Here is a 21,856-nt window from a genome sequence, read left to right as displayed (position 1 = left end):
ATAAAATATAAATATGATTTTATTTTTCCTTTTTGGCATAAAAAAATTACTATATTTGAAGCAAATAATTAACTCTCACCACTAAATTTCTAGAGCCATCGACCTATTTACTTATCCGGTGGCAATTCAATGCAATCTTACTCAAATCAAAACACTTCAATATGACTGGTGCAATATTTCTTCAGGTAATCTGGTCAATATTTAAACATAAAAAAAATTACACGAAAAAGTAACATTTAAATCACACCAAACAACTCAATGGTGTCAATTTATAAAAATCGCAACAGTATATTCCGAATATACGGATAACCGAAAATTTATTTGTTAGTTTGAAAGCGATTGTAAATTTAATATATTTTTTTTACTGCATTGAAAGCAAACGACGCACTAAAGATAATATATAGCAGTGAGTGGCAATGATTGTTGCTAATGAAGAGTATAGCAATACATATGTGGTTATATACATATACATATTTATATAACACGAATATATAATTACCTTTAATTATTTGGAGAACATGATATACTAATATATTATATATGTATTTGTATATGATAGTGAATGTATGTATGTATATTTATGTTGTATATTATGTTGTTGTTGCGCTACCAAATGCTTCTATTTAAACATAATATACATACATATGTATACACTTTACACAGTTATATGTGAAATCAAAGCCTAAAATGCAATAAAAATAAACGAAACCACAAATATTTTTGTTGCTTTTGCGTGGTAAATCAACGAAATCAGCGTTTAAATAACAAAAATTAAATGAAAAAAATTCCAAACTAAAACTCCTCAAACAACAAACACTTGCACAACAACTCTGACAATGCGCGATTTATGCGCAGAACAATACTGAAAATATAGAAAAAAAATTAAAATAAAAATTATTAATAATAAATTTTATCTACTAAAAGTAATAACTGTAATAGCAAAGCCATAAAAAATAAATAAAAATAATTTTCGAACCGAAATCTGGCACAAATTATTTATTACGAACTTTTATTAAACACTCCAAGCAATTATGGTCAGTGATTGATATATAATATTATATAGATATATGCATATAAATATACATACATATGTATATACATACATATGTCATACATATTACCGTTAGCGTTACAAAAGTCGCTAAGAAGGCAGCACAGTTGCTGTCATATAAACAACTGTCACTCAGCCGCACACTCACCGGCGCGCTCACTAAACACTCAACTCCCGAACACACCTCAACGCTATCTATGACAGTTATTAGTTGTCAAAATAGTAAACTATTCAATTCCTGTCAAAAAATGACTTCATTATCAAAGCAATAGAACATGCATTCAATAGCCAATTCGGCGTACACTCACTGCTCACTCATTCGCTCAGTTGCTCTGCACTCACACAGCTATTGATTTATGAGCGGCAAACGCATGTCGCATGCAGTTCAGTTGCAGGTATTGGTCGGTCATAAATTGTCAAAAAACAAAACAAAAAAAACTTTGTAAAATTTTGAACATAATTGTGGCTAAGGCTTGCACCGTTCTGCGTCTAATAAAAGTTAGACAGCTTATATATATTCATGTTTGTACATACATGTACATATGTACATATGTTTGTATATGAGCAATCAAAATATTTGTATTGGCATTTTTGGCAGCCAAATACCAATGAACAAATATTGAATTACCAAATCCCTACCATAAAACATGTAAATGTTGGAAATGCACAGTGGGTCGTTTGCACAAGTATTGTGGTCAAAAAGGTTTGACTTTAAGCAGACAGATTTTTACATACAACTAAGTTTTTAAAAAATTATTTATTATTAATTATTATAATAAGTTGGAATTAAGTAACTTTTTTGATGACCTGTTCCATCGTTTCAACAGTACAGGGTTTGTCCGGAAAGTAATAGGACTTAAAAACTATCAAAATAAGCTCCTTCTGCCATTCTCCGGATTAGCCTTGAGAGCCTAGGTGCATGCTGCTTGGATCCCCTCTGTCGTCTCAAAATGCTTGCCTTTCATCGGCCTTTTCAGGCATGGAAACAAAAAAAAGTACGGAGGGTCACATCTGGGCTGTAGGCCATGGTTAGGTAGCTATTGACAAGAAAAGTTGTTTGAGCCGGGGCATTGCCGTGGTGCAATTTACAATCGGCTGCGATGTCTTATCGAACCAATTGACTCTTCGTTTGAGTCTCTTGGAGATTGCCACATAAAAAAAGGCGGAACAAAGTCATGGTGGATGATGCCTTTGATGTCAAAAAAGACAAAGAGCATCGTTTTCACTTTCGATTTGCTCATTCTTCCGATCTTCATCAGCGACCTCCGGCCCTCCAAAAAGGCCTGGTGCCACCGAAACACACCATTTCTTGCTAAAGCAACAGCTTGGTAAGCTAGCTTGATCATATCAAACATCTTTATTGCAGATTTGCCGAGTTTCTCACAGAATTTAACCACGTACCTCTGCTCTAACGAACGCTGCATTTTCGGCTTGCACCACTCACAGAAACACGTCTCGCGAAAATCTTTGTGCTGACTCACCAGGTGCTCGCAGACAACTGACCAGCCGCTCGTTTGTTATTTAGGAACGCCCTTTACCGAATGCAGTCGGTTCGCGCACGCTCCGAAATACAATCGCGGCGGAAGAAAATCAGTCCTATTACTTTCCGGATAAGCCCTGTATACAGTCTTGGCACATTAGGCCGCGCGTTGTTATGATGGAAAATTATTGCCTCGTGCCTAGTGGCAAATTCCGAACGCTTTTCGGCATTGGCTCGCTTCAATTTGATGAGTTGTTGTCGGTAGAGTTCCCCATTAATAATTTTACCCGATTTTAGAATCCTATAATTCCACCATATTATACAAAACATTACCTTGAAATTTAAAGAGATCGAAGATATTCGACTTTCCCGTTGATTTTTTCTGTGGGCCATATGAGATTTTACGCTTGAGGTTATCATTATGGATCCATTTTAAACCATACGTCAGAATCTGTTGCCAAAACGACTGCTTTTTGTAGCGTTCAAGCAGCACTTCTGGCAATAAGAATCGTCTTTTAACTACTCTTGACTTCGATTCATACCCGATGGCACCCGAGGACACTGTTGAATGGATCCGACTGCTTTTAAACATTTTGCAATGGCTGCTTGAGTGACCTCAAAAGCTACTGCGAGCTCTTCGTGTGTTTGACAGCAATTTTCATCGAGTAGTGCTGCCAGTTCTTTTTTCTTCAAAATTTGTTTGGTCGCCAAAGACATTGTTCAGCTTTCAAAATCACCACTTTTAAATCGTGCAAACCACTTCCGGGAGGTTCGCTCAACTAAAGCATGTTCACCATAAACTTCCACCATAACTGTCTTCCAGCTGACAATATCTTCATATTAAAGTGATGTAGAAGCACTCCCAGTAAAAACACTTTATGAGACTTCCGAGAATTAAGTGGAAAAATTGTTGTAGTTTACGCTTCATATGAACATATACTTCAAAAAGAACAAGGAAAGTATGTTCGAACTTTTAGAACAATGGAATATTAACCAAGTTACGCCAACACTTGACAAATCTTACGAATATAGCCAAGGCTCTAAACAAATATAACACACCTTTGACCATTTAGGGGGCTTGTTTACCTAAATTATACCCTTCCCGGTTGGCTAATCTAACACTTATAACAAATTAATACAACTTTTTTGACGTTCAAGTGCGCAGCTCCTGCTTGTATAGTTATTGGCGTATGTTCATATGTATGTATATGTATATGTGAGATTATATTTCGCAATTTTTCAAAAATAATTTATGACTAATAACGTGTCGACTCGAGTGTGTATTGCTTGTGGTACTTGTTGAGAACTGTTACTGTAGGGCCTAATCGGAAAGCAATCTGAACGAAGTATAAATGCATTAGGGCAATTCTTGACATACTTAAAACACACTTTTTAAATCTTAGATCCTTCGCCAATCATACTATACATACACTTGTAAGCGGTGAAAATTAAAGTCATGCTCGAAAGTTCTACGAAAAGATGCGGCGACTAACACAAGTTTTCAAGACCGTAGTATACTTTTGTAGAAATAAAGTGTTGATCTAGTGGCTGAAGTTCAGAGCATACTGAAATTATGGAGGGAACACTTCTCTAGCCAGCTGTATGGCAGTGAAAGTACAACGCCGATTCCCCAATCGATGACAATAGAATAGGTGTTCCATTGGCCGACTATGATGAGCTTCGAATAGCAATTACCCGCCTGAAGAACAATAAAGCAGCAGAGGACGATAGATTACTGGCCGCGCTATTCAAATACGGCGGCGAAGAACTGACAAAGTGCATGCATCAGCTTCTTTGCAGAATGTGGTCGGACGACCTCACAATCTGCGCCAACTACCGTGGGATAAGCCTCCTCAACATTGCATATAAGGTTCTATCGAGCGTATCGTGTGAAAGATTAACGCACACCGTCAACAAACTGATTGGAGAAATCAACAACTGACCAGATTTTCGCCATGCGCCAAATCTTGGAAAAGATACGTTAAAAGAGAATCGACACACAGCACCTCTTCGTCGATTTCAAAGCTGCTTTTGACAGCATGAAAAGGAACTGCCGCTATGTCTGAAGTTGGCTGTATAAACTGACGTTGAGCAACACTAAAAGTTCTGACAGCATCGAGAAGGACCTCTCCGAGCCGTTCGATACGAAGTAAGGTTTCAGACAAGGCGACTCCCTATCGTACGACTTCTTCAATCTACTTCGAGCTGCAATCTAATTCGAGCTGCAAACCTGAGATCCGCCGTGAGAAACAGAGGAAGAGGAAGATCTTCACTACGATGGAAAGACCAGGTGAAGAAGGACCTGGCTACACTTGGATTCTTCAATGTGCGCCATACAGCGCAAAGGAAGAGCGACTGGGACGCTGTTGTAAAATCGGCTATAACGGCGTAAGCGGTGTCTACGCCAATAAAGAAGAAGTGTCACCCTAATGTGTAGCAATATATCAATTTATTGTGCTTTAACTGCTTTTTTGTACAAAGTTTAGAAATTCCTCAACGACTAGTCATAGCATTTGTTAATCAAGCGGTTTGACAGCTTAGGTGATCAATCTGTCATTTAATTAAAGCGTGATTTGTCATGCAAAGTAACTGTAAAGTGTCAACTTGCCAAGCAAATACAAAGTGTATGCGATTTCTTATACATTTAATATGTATGTATGTGCTTATGTCTGAATATGTATGTATGAACTGTGTTGAAGGCAGCGCGTCGGCCCGTGCCTTCAAATCTAATCAAACTTACACACGAGCTTCGTAGCTTTTCCGAAAGCGTCGCAAAAATTAGATTTATTTTCTTAATTAATATGCGTAATTGTTCGAGTTAAGATATGAATTTTTAGTGTTAGAATTATACCGATGTTAGGTAGTAAAGACACATGCCGACATATATGTACATATGTATAAGTAGCTGTATGCATGTGTCGTTTAATGCTTTAGGATGGGAATTGTAACGGTATCTAGTATACGAAAAATCTCTGTATTTATAAATATATCGTCACTTAAAATGCAAAACAACGTATATTCAAAAAATCGAAATCTGCGAAGAGATGGCCAGTGTCATGCGGCGACCCATTGCCCGCTGGACATATTATACATTAGATATGTTAGGGTCTATTCTGAATAAGTTGGACTTTAACGAGAGTGACCTATAGTATCCAGAACGAAGATGCGCAAGCGTCACTCTCCTTTCTCGAGGCAACTTGAGCTCTTCGTCTGCAATGGGTGATGGTTTGATTCCAAATATGCCATTCACTGAGAGAAAGTCGGTGAAGTTGTTAATGACTCCACTGTGAATGGCGGTCAGTGCTCGTCGGAAGTTAGTTGCGTCCGAAGTCTGATCGGCGTATTGTCTGATGCCGTCGACCTAGTTGAGTAATGACCCCTTGATGCTCATAGGAGGCGGTTCCGCTCCAAGCAGCTGATCACAGGGATGATTTCTCCGAAAGCACCATAGCATGAACTGCTCCTTAACTAGGAGCCTACGGGTCTCACTATGCATGTGTTCCATAGGAGACATCAAGACGCATACTGTCGTAGTTCGGAGTGCAGTGTTCTAACAAATCTGGAGCTTCCTCGTATGTGTTTCACTTAATTCAGGCGACCTTATTGATGCGACATAATTTAAGACCGACCGGTCTATTGCCTTGTAAGTTGCCAACAACTCAAGTGATCCCTACTCATGATTCATTATTGAGTTCATTCCAAGATATCCGCGAAAATCTAGGAATGTTATTGTCACAGTTGAGGTTATAGTTCTTGGGAGCATATAAGTCAGGGTCCCTTTTGATTATGTAGTCTCGGAAATGATTTGCCACGAAGTTCTGGATTTCCTAGCTGCGATAAAAAAAATAGTACTGTTGGTGCTAAAGTGGGCAAACTTAAGAACAATCTTTGTCGAAAATCCACTTTTTATCAAAAATCTCAAATCAACTCTGCTCCATGACGTTATTTTCGATAGAGAACTTGACTTTTTTTTATATTATCTATTAATTATTTGAACTCTCACACTTCTCTTTGCGATAAATGAGCCCAACAGCCATAGACTGAGACGATTAGACAAGAAAAATATGTTAGGATGCTAGTTTCCAAATACGGGAGAGGTCTATGGAAGGGTGATACGAAAAGTTCGAGAGAAATCTTTGAAAGGATGAAACGCAAAATTCGTCAGGGGTCTTTCAAAGCGTGATACGAAAAAGGTATCTTTTGAAGTCGAGGAAGGGTTATTACACTACTGACAGATTTAAAAAAAGGTCTAGTATCACAAGATTGACCTCAACTTGTTGGCACATTATTAAATCTTAGGTAAATTCAAAACTTGCGATGAGAGCGAATATCTGTTGGATAATTATTATCACAGTCTCGTTTAATGAATCTGAAGTTGAAGGACCTTGTGGAAAAATCTTACAACATGTTTTTGAGAGTCTCGAAGAATTTTCTCGACCAAATCTAGGGCGAATATGCAAAAGCTGTTCAAATGCCTGCAGTATTAAATCTTGATAGTAATATATGTACATATGTAACTGTGGTCTTGGTACAGTTTTGGTATACGAGTTTTCTGGAGCAACCAATTAGCTTTGTAATCGTGACCATTTAACTAACGGATGCAGCAGTATTTGATGGAATATAATGCAGATTATTCTACACTATACGGAAAGAGTGGATTTGAAGCTTTCTGTAAGTTTTAGAGCAGTCCTAAAATTCCGATAAAAGGATAAATGAGGTTCTATAATGAAATTGCATAAATGAAAAAGTGCAAACTAAAGCATATACTTGTAAGTACATAAATGGTTCAAAAACATACATGGATCGAGTTTTGACATATGATCAAATTTGACCCGGACTGACAAAAACATTTCAATTATGTTGATAAAATCCGTTATAATTAGCTATAAAATGAGAATGTGCAAAGTTATAGCATATAAGTACATAAAGTGTCCAAAAACACACGTGGCACAAGATTTACCTATGATCAAATTTGACCCGGACTGGCAAAAAGATTTCAATTATTTTAATAAAAATCGTTATTATTAGCATATAAGTATATAAAGTGTCCAAAAACACACATGGCACAAGATTTACCATGTGATCAAATTTGACCCGGATTTACAAAAAAATTACCCGGATTTACAAAAAAATGTTCAACTATTTAAATAAAAACCGTTATTATCAGCTCCCTTTGAACGTCAGCATATTATATATGAGTTTTAATTAAGAAATATATTTACTCTTTATACCTTAATACTTTATTTAATACGCGCAACTACAAAAAAAAAACAATAATGAAAGCCTTTTCCAACTCCATTATCCCCTAGGCTGCTACTATCAACAAAGTTGAAATTTAATTACATCAAAAGGCCTGCAATATACATGTGTATGTAATCACGTGCATACCTACATATGTACGTGTGTATGTACGATATTTGCCAACACTCAAAGCGTATGACATGTGAAAGCAGAGCCTAGAAAACGCCCGCGCCGCAGCGCTTGGTGTGAATTGTTGAAAAGTAATCACATTTCAGTTGTTTAAGCCAGAAAGATTTTTTGGCAATACACAGCTGTCAGTATCACATGACAAGCAGGCAAAAAAAATGCAAAAAATATATAAAACAACAACAGGAAAAGCGCAAAAAACGCTATGTAACACATAAGTGAAATGGCAGCAGGAAAACCCAACACACATGCACAGCTACAAACACACAAACACTTGTTTATATGAATGTATGTATGTATATGTTGATATGTAAAAAATATATTTGCTGCGGAAAAAAGTGGCAACATAAATCCACGCTGTAAGTCCTGGATGAGCTTTTGCCGTGTGGCGACGCGGCGTCATCTCAACTTTGAGCGACAGACAAACTGTGACAGCGCGAAACATGCATATGTACAGATATATGTACATATGTTTATATGCAGGTATGTAGTAGTTATGTAAAAAATCATATTTACTCACACCTACGATTATCTATATACATACATACATATAAATATATGTATATGTATATTCTATATGTAAACAATATGTGCTACTAGTACTAACCTATGGAATTCATGGTTAAAAATTTACATTTATGTATGTATGCATAAAGAAAGAAAGTAAAGAAGAGCTCAGTTCGGTAATAAGCGTATGGAAACTCCAAGGATCAAAGACGTGAAATAACATCAGGTGCACAATGATACAGCTCTATTCGAAAAATACGCTCTCTCAATTTTATTAAGATAACTCATATATTGTATTTGCCGTAATATGCCGGATAACATTACTCGGATGTTCTAAAATCTTTCTAATAGATATGTATATAGGGGCTAAGATAAATATTTATCCGATTTAACCTATTTTTGATGTCCATATATATATTCTTAGAAGAAAACTCTCTCCTATTTTCAATTACATATCGCAAACATTGACCGATACTTTCGATAAAAAGTCAGTCATAGGCTCTGGGGTTCATATTTCCGTAATTTAGGTACTTGAAGAGTCGTGGTCCAATTTTGAGCATTTTTAGACCAGAGATGGCTTTCTTAAAGGCACTATTCGTGCATTCATTGGGGCTGCATTTGCTTCTTGGACAATGAACGCATCAGATGAAATTTAAAATTGTGTTATATGGGGAGGTACTGGGATATAAACATGTCAAGTTAACGTTATACACCAAACTTGGTTGATATCGGTCAGATGGGTCCTAAGATCGTCAAGTTTCAACTTGTACACATAAACAGATAGACGAACGGATAGACAGACAGTCACTCGGATTTCAACACGTCTTATCACCCTGATCATTTATATGTATGTAATCCTATATCAAATTCTATTATTTTGAGGTTAACCAAACACCGGTTAGGTGAACAAAACTATTGTACTCTGTAGCAACATGTTGGTACATGAAAGAACATATACTAACTAGTTTCAAATTGTTAAAAATGGAACCTAAATATGGACGCTTTCAAAGCAAATTTAAGTCTCTTTGAAAAGCCTCCATCATTTTCAACTCGAGGTAATAAAATTATTAAGAAAGAACTCAAAAAACCATCATCTGAGATCGCAGCAGTAGTAAAAGAGACATCTGGTGTCGTTGTATACTCCCGTACTATCCGCAAAGTGCTAAGCTGCGCCAGTTATAATACCCGGTTTGCAGAAAAAAGCACTTTATAAGCAAGGCGAACAAAATGAAGCAAGTTTCCTTTGCGAAAAGGCATTTACATAGTGGAATTCGACTCTCGGGATAAGGTAATATTTTCGGAGGAAAGTAAATTCTGCGTGTACTGATCAGATGAACATCTCTTCTTGTCGATAAGAGAATGACATTCCTAAATGAGAAAAATATTCACACTACTGTTAAGCTCGGTGGGGCTGGTGTGAGGTTGTATGTCAACAACAGGAGTCGGTAAACATATCTTTATAAAGAATATTATGGACAAACATGTGTACTTAAATATTGTAAAAGAAAATTTGGTAAAAAGTGGCCGAAAGATCGGTATAGAATCCTAATATCACTTCCAACAGGACAACGATATCAAGCATATCGTCGAAATAATTTGCTTGTGGATTTTACAGGTATCTAATACGTTTCACACCTTAAAAACACCACCTCAATCAACGGATCTAAATCCGATGGAGCACTTGTGGGATCATCTGTATAGACTACAGAACATCTTATAACATCAAAGAGTAGACTTAAAGAGGTGCAACTAGAAGAATGGAGAAAAATCGTGTTCTGATGTCACGAAAAAATTGCTACAATCAATGAGAAGCGCTTACAGGAAGTCATAAAAGTGAAAAGGCAAACAAGCTTAATATTAAGAACTGAGATTTTACATTAATTTTTTTTAATTAATTGTAATTGTTGAGCACTTTTAGTCCTTTTAAGATTTCGTAGATATTTATCTTGTTTTATTTTTTTACAAACAATAAGAAATCAAATAATAATTTGCTTTATGTTGAATGGAAATAAATGAATTCGAATATCTTTAAAAGAAATTCAAAATTCGATATTTCGATTTTTTTGTCATGGTGGGGACCTTCCTAGGGTAACTAAACGTAATGTCGAACACTTTTGTCCATGTGTGTATGCAAATTGGAAACCAAAACACATACATACATACATAAATGCGTGCATATGCGCTTGTCAGTATGTAGAGTGTGAGAGCCAACGAATATCTCAGCAATCTAACTGTAAGTGTAGCGCACTGATAGGTTAGTCACCCACGCGCGCCATGATGGACAGCATGAAAATACGCCAACAAATACGCCATTTTCACAAATCTGTTGTCCTCGCAATTTTACTGCGCACAAGCTTACAATTAGACGTATGTACGTGTGTATGTATGATTTGTATGTGTTGGTGGCAATGCCACAAAAATTCGCCATTGCTGCTACATAATGCTATTTGCGCAACACTACAAACTTTGAAAGCGCGCATACATATCATAGCAATATACACGTTGGTAAATACATACATATATATTAATGTATTAAAGTCTGTATCCGAATATATGTATGTACATACATATATATTATAACCACTCCAGGCATCCGCTTTCATTCATCCTGCTGTTATGGATTTTTCAATCAAAAAATCTTTGCATATTCGCTTTTTTGTTGTTGTTTTGGCGTCGCATTGCTTTCTTATACCCTAAACAGGGCATATTAAGTTTGTCGCGACGTTTATAACTGGCAGAAGGGAAGCGGCGGAGACCCTTTAAAATGTATATATGTATGTGCGAACTAAAAGCTCAGTTTCTGAGTTATCGATCTAGAACTTTGCTCACTTTCTTTGCTGCTCAAGCAGCTGCAGATTTGTTTGAGCCGCCGATATCGGACTACTATAATATATAGCTGTCATACAAACTGACCGCTCAAAATCAAGTCTTTGTATGGGAAACTTTTTTATTTGATGAGATAACTTCACTCAACTCGGCATAAATTATTGCCAAAGAGATGGCTATAATCTTCGAAAAAATTGTTCAGATCGGATTACTATAGCATATAGCTGTCATACAAACTGGCCCTTAAAAATGAAGTTCTTGTATGAAAAACTTTTTTATTTGATGAGATAACTTCACAATATTTAGCACAGATTATTACTCAAAGCAGTTCTATAATCTTGCAATATATTGCTCAGATCGAACCACTATAGCACATAGCTGTCATACAAACTAACCGCTCAAAATCAAGTTCTTGTATGAAAAACTTAATCATTTTATGAGATATCTTCACCAAATTTGGCATAACTTATTTTTCAAGACATTTCTACAATATCCGAAGAAATCGTTCAGATCGAACGACTATAACATATAGCTGCCATACAAACTGACTGCTCAAAATCAAGTCTTTGTATGAAAAACTTTTTTATTTGAGCAGGGTATTATAGCTACGGTAGTTTTTCTTGTTGGTTATTGTTTTTGTATCCCATTGTTGTGCTTTTTTTCAACGCCTTTCGCCTTATTTCACGCCATGTCCATGTCATACGCTTGGGAGATTTACGCTTGCCAGCTCAGCGCACAATGATCCACAAACGGAATAATGGATTTTTGGATTTGCTCTTTGTCTGTCGCTTATTATTGTCCTGCTGTATATATGTACATACATACAAACACATATATCGTATATACACATTATATATTTATGTTTGTATTTATGTGCTCAGCGTTGGCGGTTGGCGCTTTAAAATCACACATTACTCAAATTAATTTTAATTTTTTTCTCGCTTTGCTTTGTCCATTTCGCTTTATGCCACAACTTTGCTGTTGTCCGTACATACATATGTTTGTTGTTATGTGTATGTGCATACATTTTTGTTTTCTGCACTCTGGTAACGCTGTCAACGCCTGGCTCATCGTCGCCAGTTTTAATTAACTGGGGAGTACACAACGGCTCCGCAGGCAAGTTCTGTGCGGCGATTTGATGAAATGCTTGGCATGAAATTCATCAGGTGTAATGTGCGCGATATTTTAAAGTTTCAGCAAATTTAATTTCGTTTTTAAGCGACGATTATATTATTTTTAAGATGAAGTAAGATGTTAATTATATTTTAGCAGAAAAAAATATAATTCGCAACAATAATGTTCAATTTAAGTATGAAAAAAAATCCGAAATTTAAAATTCAGTAAAAAAGTATGAAATGAAAAAAAACGCCAAATCCAGGTAAAAAAAAACTAAAATTTAAAATTCGGTAAAAAAATATTTTGTTTATAAAAAAAACACCGGAGGCGTTATATCCACCCTAAAAAATGCCTATCTTTATGATGACTTTGTAAGTGGAATTTTGTTTAATAAATAATTAAAAACTATATACAATTAATACAAAGGGTGATCCAAGTGGAGGTACTTTTTACAATAGCCTTTTTTGACAGTTCCCCATTAAATCTGAAGCATATGTGTTTTTTCTTCAAAAAATTACGGAACCTCGAAATGGATCACGCTTTAATAGTCTGCGAATCACTTTAAAAACTTTTGGATTCTCTTGATACGGTAGCCGCTTTTAAGGAGTACCACCGAAAATATTTTGTTTGCCAAAAAAAGTATTATAACGATTCTTAAATACAGTTAATGCTCACTTGAACAGTGAAAATTTTGATTTTTGAAATGCGGTCATGGCTTCCTAAAAGGTCCGTTTTTTTGTGAAAAAATCGATTCCCTGAATCGTGTATCGACAAATATGTCTAAGAAAGTTAGGTTAGCTAAGCTGACTGATCCCTCCGCGTGACGGGGGATCATTCTTAGACTGTTATGTATGTTAATTTGTGAAGCCAGATGAAAAACTCCTATAGTTGGATATCAGCTATTGGAAAAACGTCCGAAGTCTATCAAAAATCTAAAAAAAACTGAAATTTAGAAGTGCATATAACCCTTAATGAAAAAAAAAACAAATATATTGCTCTGATAATTCCATATACAAATGGTCACCTAAACAGCAAAACAGCATATCATCAAAAAAATCGAAAATCACTGTCAGATATAGTAACCAATATACATATGTGACCTGGTCTACGAAAGGGGAGCTAACGTGCGAAAACTAGTTTTCTGGGAAAAGCTGTTAAAAATAATCGTCAGTTTCTCGTTATCTTATTAATTGTTTTCCTTTTTTTGACACCTAAGCCCCCTTTCCGTACACCAGGTCACATACATATAACCATTTTATAACCAATACTCAAATTTTGGTTCAATTTGAGTGGTTTCTATTATATCGTCTTTCCTTCGCCTGTACACTTATGAAAAGTGATGTTACATTATTTTGCATTTTAGGTGACGAAATATATTATTTTATCAATCAAAATTAGAAAAAAATTCTAAGGTTTATTCAGTTCTTTTAGTGGAACTAGTAATTTGTTTATAAAACTTAACATTAGTTTCGATAGAGCAGTGCTTCTACGCCTAAAATTTCTAAACTGTGATTTCTGTAATTAACTTTATTATCTAGTTTACATTGAGGTTATGTGTGTTCTTTGACTTAAAATTTGTGGAAATACTGAAACTCGATAAATTGGGGTAGAAGAGCTGAAATGGCTGCGAGCAAAATAATATACTGTTATCAGCATAGCATATAAAACACTTTTTGTTGTATTTTTTTTTTTTTGTAATTTTTTTTATATTTTGGTTCTTACTTTCTTTCTTGGGTTTAATAAAAAAAATTATGTACCCAAAAGCATTTTCTGAGAAAGCTTACTATAGTAGTGTATACATCAGAAATATAAACTTGTACTAAACACTAATAATTATTTTGATGCGATATTTGGCACAGATGTTATTGGTATTCATACCGACCTAAAAAAAAGATATTTCAACAAATGGGTTTTCGCGTGAGAACCGTTACTATTTATGCCCACACTTTAAAGAAAATAGTTAAACACGGAAAAAGCCCACCTACTTACAAACAGAAAAAAAAGTGAGCAAGTCCGGCTCAAATTTGATCAGGTGGTACTGGATATTGATTGAAAATTATGATTCTCTTACAATATTAAGCCAAAATAAGTTGAAAAAAAAAAACTTTAAAAGAGTTAGTTTAACCAAAATTTCATGAATGAAAACATTTTTTTTAATTGTAAATTTCGAGGTTATATGAAGACAAGTTAACACGAGAGTTGCAGATCCTTTTATTACCTAGAACTTTGCCATTCAACTTTTTTCCATAGGACTTAAACAAGTTTTGACGGAGATCCGGATGAACCTTATTTTACCCTTGAAAACTGAACCATTCACCTTTCAAAATGCAATTTAACCAATTCTAAAGAATATTCAATAATTATAAGATAATTTGTTTAATTAGATTTTAGACTAATATTGATAAAACTTGGTTTATAAACTTTTGTATCTTTTAAAGTTTTCGCCTTTTAAAATAGTTTTTAAAAAATTTTCGGTTCTTCGAGTTCCAAATAAACGAATAAACTGTTTAGTTTTTGGTTTAGATTTGTTTTATTTCCATGGCAAAGGTTCTAGGAAAGTAATTTTTGGTTTTACTTAAAAAATCCGTATACTGAACAATCTGTGGAGTAATACATATTTTCGATACATTTTTCGAAATCAAAAGAATAGACACATTTTTCGAAGTCAAAAATAGAATAGTCAGAAGAATAGAACTTCGGAAAATGTATATAATATGAAGGTGCAAGGTCTAACTGGCCTAATACACGGCACAAAAGATGCACTGAACTACCTAATCACAATAAAGTTCAGCTTCCTGGCCATGCAATAATATTTGATATTCTGAAATTTTTGTGGAACGCAAATTGTTAAAGTTTGTATGGAGGGAAGTGAGGCGAAAACAGCCCAGCACTTTCTTCTCATATGTCCAGTTTTTGCCAGCCTGAGGTTGAAACATCGCCGCAATCAGTTATTCGACGAACCAGGAACCAAACTAGCACTAGCCATCTAATTTGTGATAATTTCAAAACATTTTGTCGAATTATAAGTAGCTTTAAGATCAATACATATATAGACATTTTAGGTATGATAATGGGCAGGCGTTCTCTGCTATCCAAGTGGGAGCCTTTTTTGGAACGACCTTTTAAACTAGCCTAACTTAAAGGTACTAGAAAAATCTATGTTTAACTCAATAAAATTACCTTGAAACCAAGTGTGCTGAATTATTTTTTTCATGAAAATATATCTTTTTCACATTTTATTAAGCCTAAAATAATAGTTTTCGGAAAAAAATTTGTAAATAGGCCGAAGGATTTTAACCGCAAGAAATGTTGGCGCATAAATATTGTTTAGACCAATAGAAGTGATATAAAGGGTTTCAAAAGATGATCTTATTAAATTCTACAATACCTCTAGAATATTTTCCTAAATTTTCAAGTTGGTCCGAATAATAGTTTCGGAGATAGAGCCTTGAGAACTTGTGTACTTTGTAAATAGGTCGAAGGATTTTAACCGCAAGAAATGTTGGCACATAAATATTATTTAGACCAAAGAAATGATAAAAAGGGTTTCAAAAAACCATCTTATTAAATTCTACAATTCTTCTAGAATATTGTCCAACATGTTCAAGTTGGTCCGAGTAATAGTTTCGAAGATAGAGCCTTGAGAACTTGTGCGTTCGGGGTCGTGTGTCTTAAGTCGGTTGGCAAGATTTCTCGAGAACTACACAAACCGATCTTCATGAAATTTTGCACAGGTCTTTAGGATACAATTTTTAAGGACTTGGACAAAGGATTTTTTTCGATTACAACTATTTGAAAAAATTTCGCAAATTTTTCACTCAAATTTTCATTTCCACTTTTAAAGTATGCCAAAAAATTCAATTTTCAGTTTTTTTCCACGTGTTGTTTTCACTTTAGATAATCCAGTAAGGAGTTATCCTGCCAACACAAGCGCATCTTTTTTCCACGAGGTCACCGGAAATGGCGTCGCAATGGCCGAGTTTAAAATATTTGTTTCCAAAAATTTAAGAATTTTTTTGTTAATGGTGTATGTTTGTAACAATAAATAATTCTAATAAAATATTTAATTTTTCATATGAGAAAAAAATTTTTGAAAAAGGCTATTTTTCACCCGAGGAAACTCGTGTAACCCTATATTTATTTTTTGTAGCAAACATAGTCGCTCATCATCATTTTCCAGAAAGAAAATTTCATTTTCCAAATATGTTTCTATACGCAGAAAAACTGTTTTTGAAATACATTATGACAAAAAAGTACCCAAAAATTGTAAAAAAAACGCAAATTTCAAAGTAATCCCTACCAGATGTAATATATTACTGCAGACCTCGAAACACTTTTCATAAGCACTTTTTGGCACGGCCTTCAGCTCCTTCAGCGAATTTTGTTTTATCTCTTCTATAGACAGTCCTACCAACTTAGCAAAACAATATCCAATGCATAGTTACTAATTGCATAAATATTTTCTCTATACTCTAACTATTAACTCTATGAGACTCCACTCCAAAATTAAAATATAAATTTTAGCGCAAGAAATTTCATAATTTATAGTTATGGCTTAAAGAAACAGACTTGAACACGGTCACGTGAAATTTGTTACAAAAAAATAGAAAAAAAAAAATTTATTAAATATATTACCTAAAATGCAAAACAACGTAACACACTTAACATAAGTTTACAGGCGAAGTAAAAACGATATAACAGATACCACTAATATTGAAAAAAAATTGAGTTTTGGTTATAAAGTGGTTATATATTAGTTATGTATTGCTTATACATTGGTTATAAATTGGTTATATATTGGTTATTATATCTGACAACGATTTTAAATTTTGTTTGATGATACGTTGTTTTGCATTTTAGGTAACGATATTTAAATATGCACACTTAAAGCACTTTTCAAAAACTTTTGAGCTTGAATTTTGTTAAGGAATGGTTCCTAAGTGCGAGCTGCAAGTTCATACTAACACTTCATTACAAAAAATGTTTGCATGAGCAAATTGCTAACAGTTAACACACACATTCATTAACTTCACTAAAGTCACTGCACTTACCGTCGGCGATTTTCTTTTTCGGCAAGACGGCTTTGAAAGCCGATACCGGTTGATAATCTTGCGTTTGATCGCTGCCATGCTGTTGCTGTTGTTGTTGCTGCTGTTGCACGCGTTGTTGCAGTAATTGTGTTGGATTCGGTATTGTAGTTGCTGCTGTTGTTGTGATATTAGAGCGCATATTTAAATCGCGTAACGGCAAACTGGCCGCCGTGCCACCGTTGCTGCCACTAACAAAATTGCTGGGAAAATCAGCGGCAACAGCTGGCTTGAAATTACCCAAACTATAGTCGAGCGGTAGGTGATGTTGCTGTTGTTGTTGCTGCTGCTGCTGACGCACAGCGGCCGCACTGGCTGTTGGTGACAGCGTGTGCGTTTGTGGCACCGACGGCAATGCTGTTGTAGGCGCTGTTGTGGGTTGTGTGGCAGCCGACGGTGGGTGTGGTAAATTCGTTTCCATTTTCACAATTTCCATGTTCCGGTTTGGGTGTGTGGGGGGAGATTTGGAAATTACTTTTTGTTTTTCTATTTGGGAATTATTGTTTTTTTTTAATTTTTGGAATTTAAATTTTTTGGTTTTGGGAATTAGTTTTTTATAATTTTTAGAAAATTAATTTTTTAATTAGTGTTGGAAATACATTTTTTAATTATTTTTTTCAAATTAAATTTTTAATTATTTTTCGGAAATCAATTTTTTAATTATTTTTTTGGTAATTAGTTTTTTAATTATTTTTTCAAAACTATTTTTTTTTTGGTTTTTGAAAATTAATTTTTTTTGTCTTTTAGAAATTATTTTTTTATTTTTTTTTATTTTTATTTTTATTTTTTTTATATCACAGCAGCACTAAACAATATTTATTTTAAATACTTTTTTCTGATATACAGCACTTGCACTTGTTTGTTTGTATATTTTTTTTTTATTTAGCTTAACTATACTTTCTAATTGTTAGGAATTTTGAATAATTTTTTTCCGTTGAAAAATTTTAGTGTTAACTTTCTTTATTCAAAAAAAAATATTTTGAAAAAATTGTTTTTTTTCCGTAAGTCATGCCTGATTGAAATTGTTTAAATATTTTTTAATAACTTTTTTTGACCAAAAAAAAATATTATAAATTTTTAAAATATTTTTTTAATAAATATCTTTAATCTTTGAACGCGCGCGTTACATTTTTAAGAAATTTTTACTGTTTGACGTTCGCATTGTGCGCGCACGACATTATTTTTGTGTAGTTATCCGCCAGTTGGTTGGTGTGTCTTCAGCGTCATCTATTGTACTAACAGTAAAATTAATCACTGCTTCAGTGGCTACCATCTGCAACGTCGCAAACTGAGTGAAACTGATTTCCGAAACTGGCGCTGAGACTTCTCGTTGCCCTCATATGTCGCCATATGCGTATATACATACATACACATGTACACTTGTCGTTATCGTTTTATACTGCAACCCCCGCGCAAGCTTTAATGTCACAGTCACACAGTCACTGTTGTCGCACTCCTCATACCGTTCAACCTGCCAACGCAAATACACAGTAGCTGATGCTGTACATATGTGTATATGGGTGTGTATGCATTTATGTATGAATGTGTATATATGTGGCGGGTGTGTAGCTATGTATGCGTTTGTGTATATCTATGCGCGTTTGTGTATACAAGCGTATGCGTATGTCACGCGGTCCAGCGCGCTATATGTCACAGTTACCCCAACCGACCGCGGTAGCTGTGTGGTGCTGTGGTGGTGGCTGAGCGCCTCAGTTGTTTGCACAAACTAAGCGCACAAGAGCGCGGCTGTCGGTGCGGCGCGTTGGTGGAACGCGCGCGTTTAATAATGGCAGCGCAGCGCAAACATCCCCACCCAACTGGTGGAATAAAAACGCCAATCCGACGCTTCCAATTGATGCGATTTTTCGACTTAGATTGGAAGAAATCAAGAAAGCCAACTAACGGTAACGACGATTGCGTTTACGACAAAGCGTCTGTATGGGTCAACCGGGTGTACAACAGTATATGGAGAGCGAGAGCGCGCGCGTTAAAGGTTGCGGCGCCACAATGCGTCGTATAAGTAGAAGAGTTTTGGCGTTTTGGTAGCGGGCGTGCGCTGGCTATAAGTAACAACACACAGGCGCGCTTCAAATAAAAGAGAGCGCGCGCGATATATATGTAAATGTACATATATATACATATACTGTATATATATATTTGCTGATATGTACGTACTAAAGGATTCGTTTAGCGCAAATCTGCGCTATGTAACGGCATGCGATTTACCGTACCGCTTCTATTGTACTGCGCTTGTTTGTAACGCGGCGCTGTGGCGACGACCACTTACTCTGATACCGTACCGTTGAGTGCGGCACAAAAACTGATTGTGTACGCCACAGTGTCGGAGAGCAAAGCGATCGAACGCGCTGCAGTAGAGAGTGTATTGCGCGCTGCCGCCGCTAGCGCCGCGTTCCAGCGCCGCATACACTAAAAGCCACTTAATCGCGTGTAATTGTGGCGATAACATTAAGATAACAACAACAAGCCGCGCCACAACCACCAGCACCACCACCATCATTACCATCGCAAAAGCGCCGCGATAACACCACCAAATCAGTGGTTGACAAACAACAACTAAACATCGGCTTCCGGCACCCTTGCGTGCTGAGCGCGCTATACATTTTCGTTTCTTTTCACGCGCGCGTTCTGACTCCATGTTGTGCGCCTAACTGTAGCATGTGCGAGCGAGCAAGTTAAGCTGTTGCGCGTTATAGTTTTCCAATTGGAAGCGCTCAAGCAGCGCATTGTATTCCAATAAGAGCGCGCTTATTTTGCTGTGCGCTCTCTACATTTTCCGCTGTGCGGCAGCGAGCGCATTGTTACTGCTTGGTCTATTTCATATTTTTGTGGGGTGCTTAAAGCTGTTGTAGTCTCTGACCGTGATTATTCCAAGATTTGTGCGCGTTGTTATTGTTTTTACACACACTGTTGCGCAACCACTTCAGCCACTGTTGTTGTATTGGAATAACGGTATGTTGTGGAAATGGCACTAAAGTGTGAGTGAAATAGTGTGCAATTAATTTTGATTTTTTTCAGCTTTTAAGTGTATGCGCCATCTCTTTCGTGTTAAGATGACTGCCTGTTGCTTCGTGTACGCCCACTTTTCGATATGGTGGCTATAGATAAGCTGTTTTTTTGTGTTTTTTGTGATCATGCGAATATGTAGGTTTATTTTTCACTTAAATATAATTTAATTTAGTATTTTTTTTCTTTTCTTTTGAAATATTGAATCTTTATTTATATTTTTTCTCATAACATATGTGTATGCCCTTTTGACTGCTTTTTACCTTCGTTCGTTGTTCACGCCCACCTATTTGTGGTTTTCCAAAATATAGAAAAGTAGTGTAAGCCTTTTAAAGGCAAATCATTTTGTTTGTTGTTGGTGTTCTTTTAATTTTGTTCGCCGTACTTTGATAATGTTTATTGCATTTTATGAGTTTGTACTTCATTCAACTTCGTAGGCATTAGTTAAAGATTCTTTAGCGGTGCATAGAATATAATATTTTCCGAAGTTTAAAATTTTTCAAAGTTTAAAATTTTCGAAGTTTAAATATTTTTCGAAGTTTAATATTTTTCGAAGTTTAAAATTTTTCGAAGTTTAAAATTTTCGAAGTTTAAAATTTTCGAAGTTTAATATTTTTCGAATATTCCAAGTAATAGAAAATTGCTAAAAAGAAACTATTGGTTGATTTCTTGTTTTTTGTGCAAAAATGTCTTTTAACGGCAAAATAACAGTGTTTTGCTTGCAACTGACCTTGAGTACAATATGGTTGCAGGTAATTTATTGGGGAATGGCGTGTTTAATTAGTCGATATGTACATAGCTGATAATCAACTCAAAGTGCAAAACTGCTTTAAAACTAAAATATTCAAAGCAATATTTATATTAATTTTTTTTACCTTTCTTAATCAAAAACGTTTTTTTCAATTTCTAGTGCCAAAAACCGGTTTGAAAAACTAAAAATATATTTCTTATTCCAAATTCCAAATTTAACATTTATACATAAAATTATAAACCAAAGAATCGAATTAAAAATTAAAATTATATTTTAGTCTTAAAAAGCCGATTGTAACTTGCATAATAAATTTCTAATACCAAAAATTTAATTAAAATTTAAAAATTGAATACCGGATTTTTTTTTTGATTTTTCTTTTCCATGGCAACTAGTTAACATAAAATAAACTAACGAACATTTTTTTTTGCTTATTGTGTAATTCAAAAAACTAATGCAGCTCTGCGTATAAATTGCAGAGATTCTATCTACTGTATAAGGTAAAACCGTTTTTTGTGCATTTTTTCCCATTTACTTTGAGCCACAAAGAGCTCTGGCTTCAGTGTTCACATGATCAGAAAGTCTTTCCA

General features: G+C 35.2%; 1 protein-coding gene across 1 annotated transcript in view; it reads right to left on the bottom strand.

The window, feature by feature from the left end:
- The window catches only part of LOC120769678 (transcription factor btd), a 59,519-nt gene extending 41,522 nt beyond the window's left edge, over positions 1–17,997 (bottom strand). The window contains exon 1 of the mRNA XM_040096798.1: positions 17,459–17,997. Within this exon, the coding sequence (XP_039952732.1) occupies positions 17,459–17,930 (472 nt within the window). The 5' untranslated portion in view covers positions 17,931–17,997. The remainder of the gene's footprint in view (positions 1–17,458) is intronic.
- Positions 17,998–21,856: the final 3,859 nt, after the last annotated feature.

This window comes from Bactrocera tryoni, chromosome 2 (genome assembly GCF_016617805.1).
Source record: "Bactrocera tryoni isolate S06 chromosome 2, CSIRO_BtryS06_freeze2, whole genome shotgun sequence".
NCBI classification, from domain to species: Eukaryota; Metazoa; Arthropoda; class Insecta; order Diptera; family Tephritidae; genus Bactrocera; species Bactrocera tryoni.
This window is presented reverse-complemented; position numbering and strand designations above follow the sequence as displayed.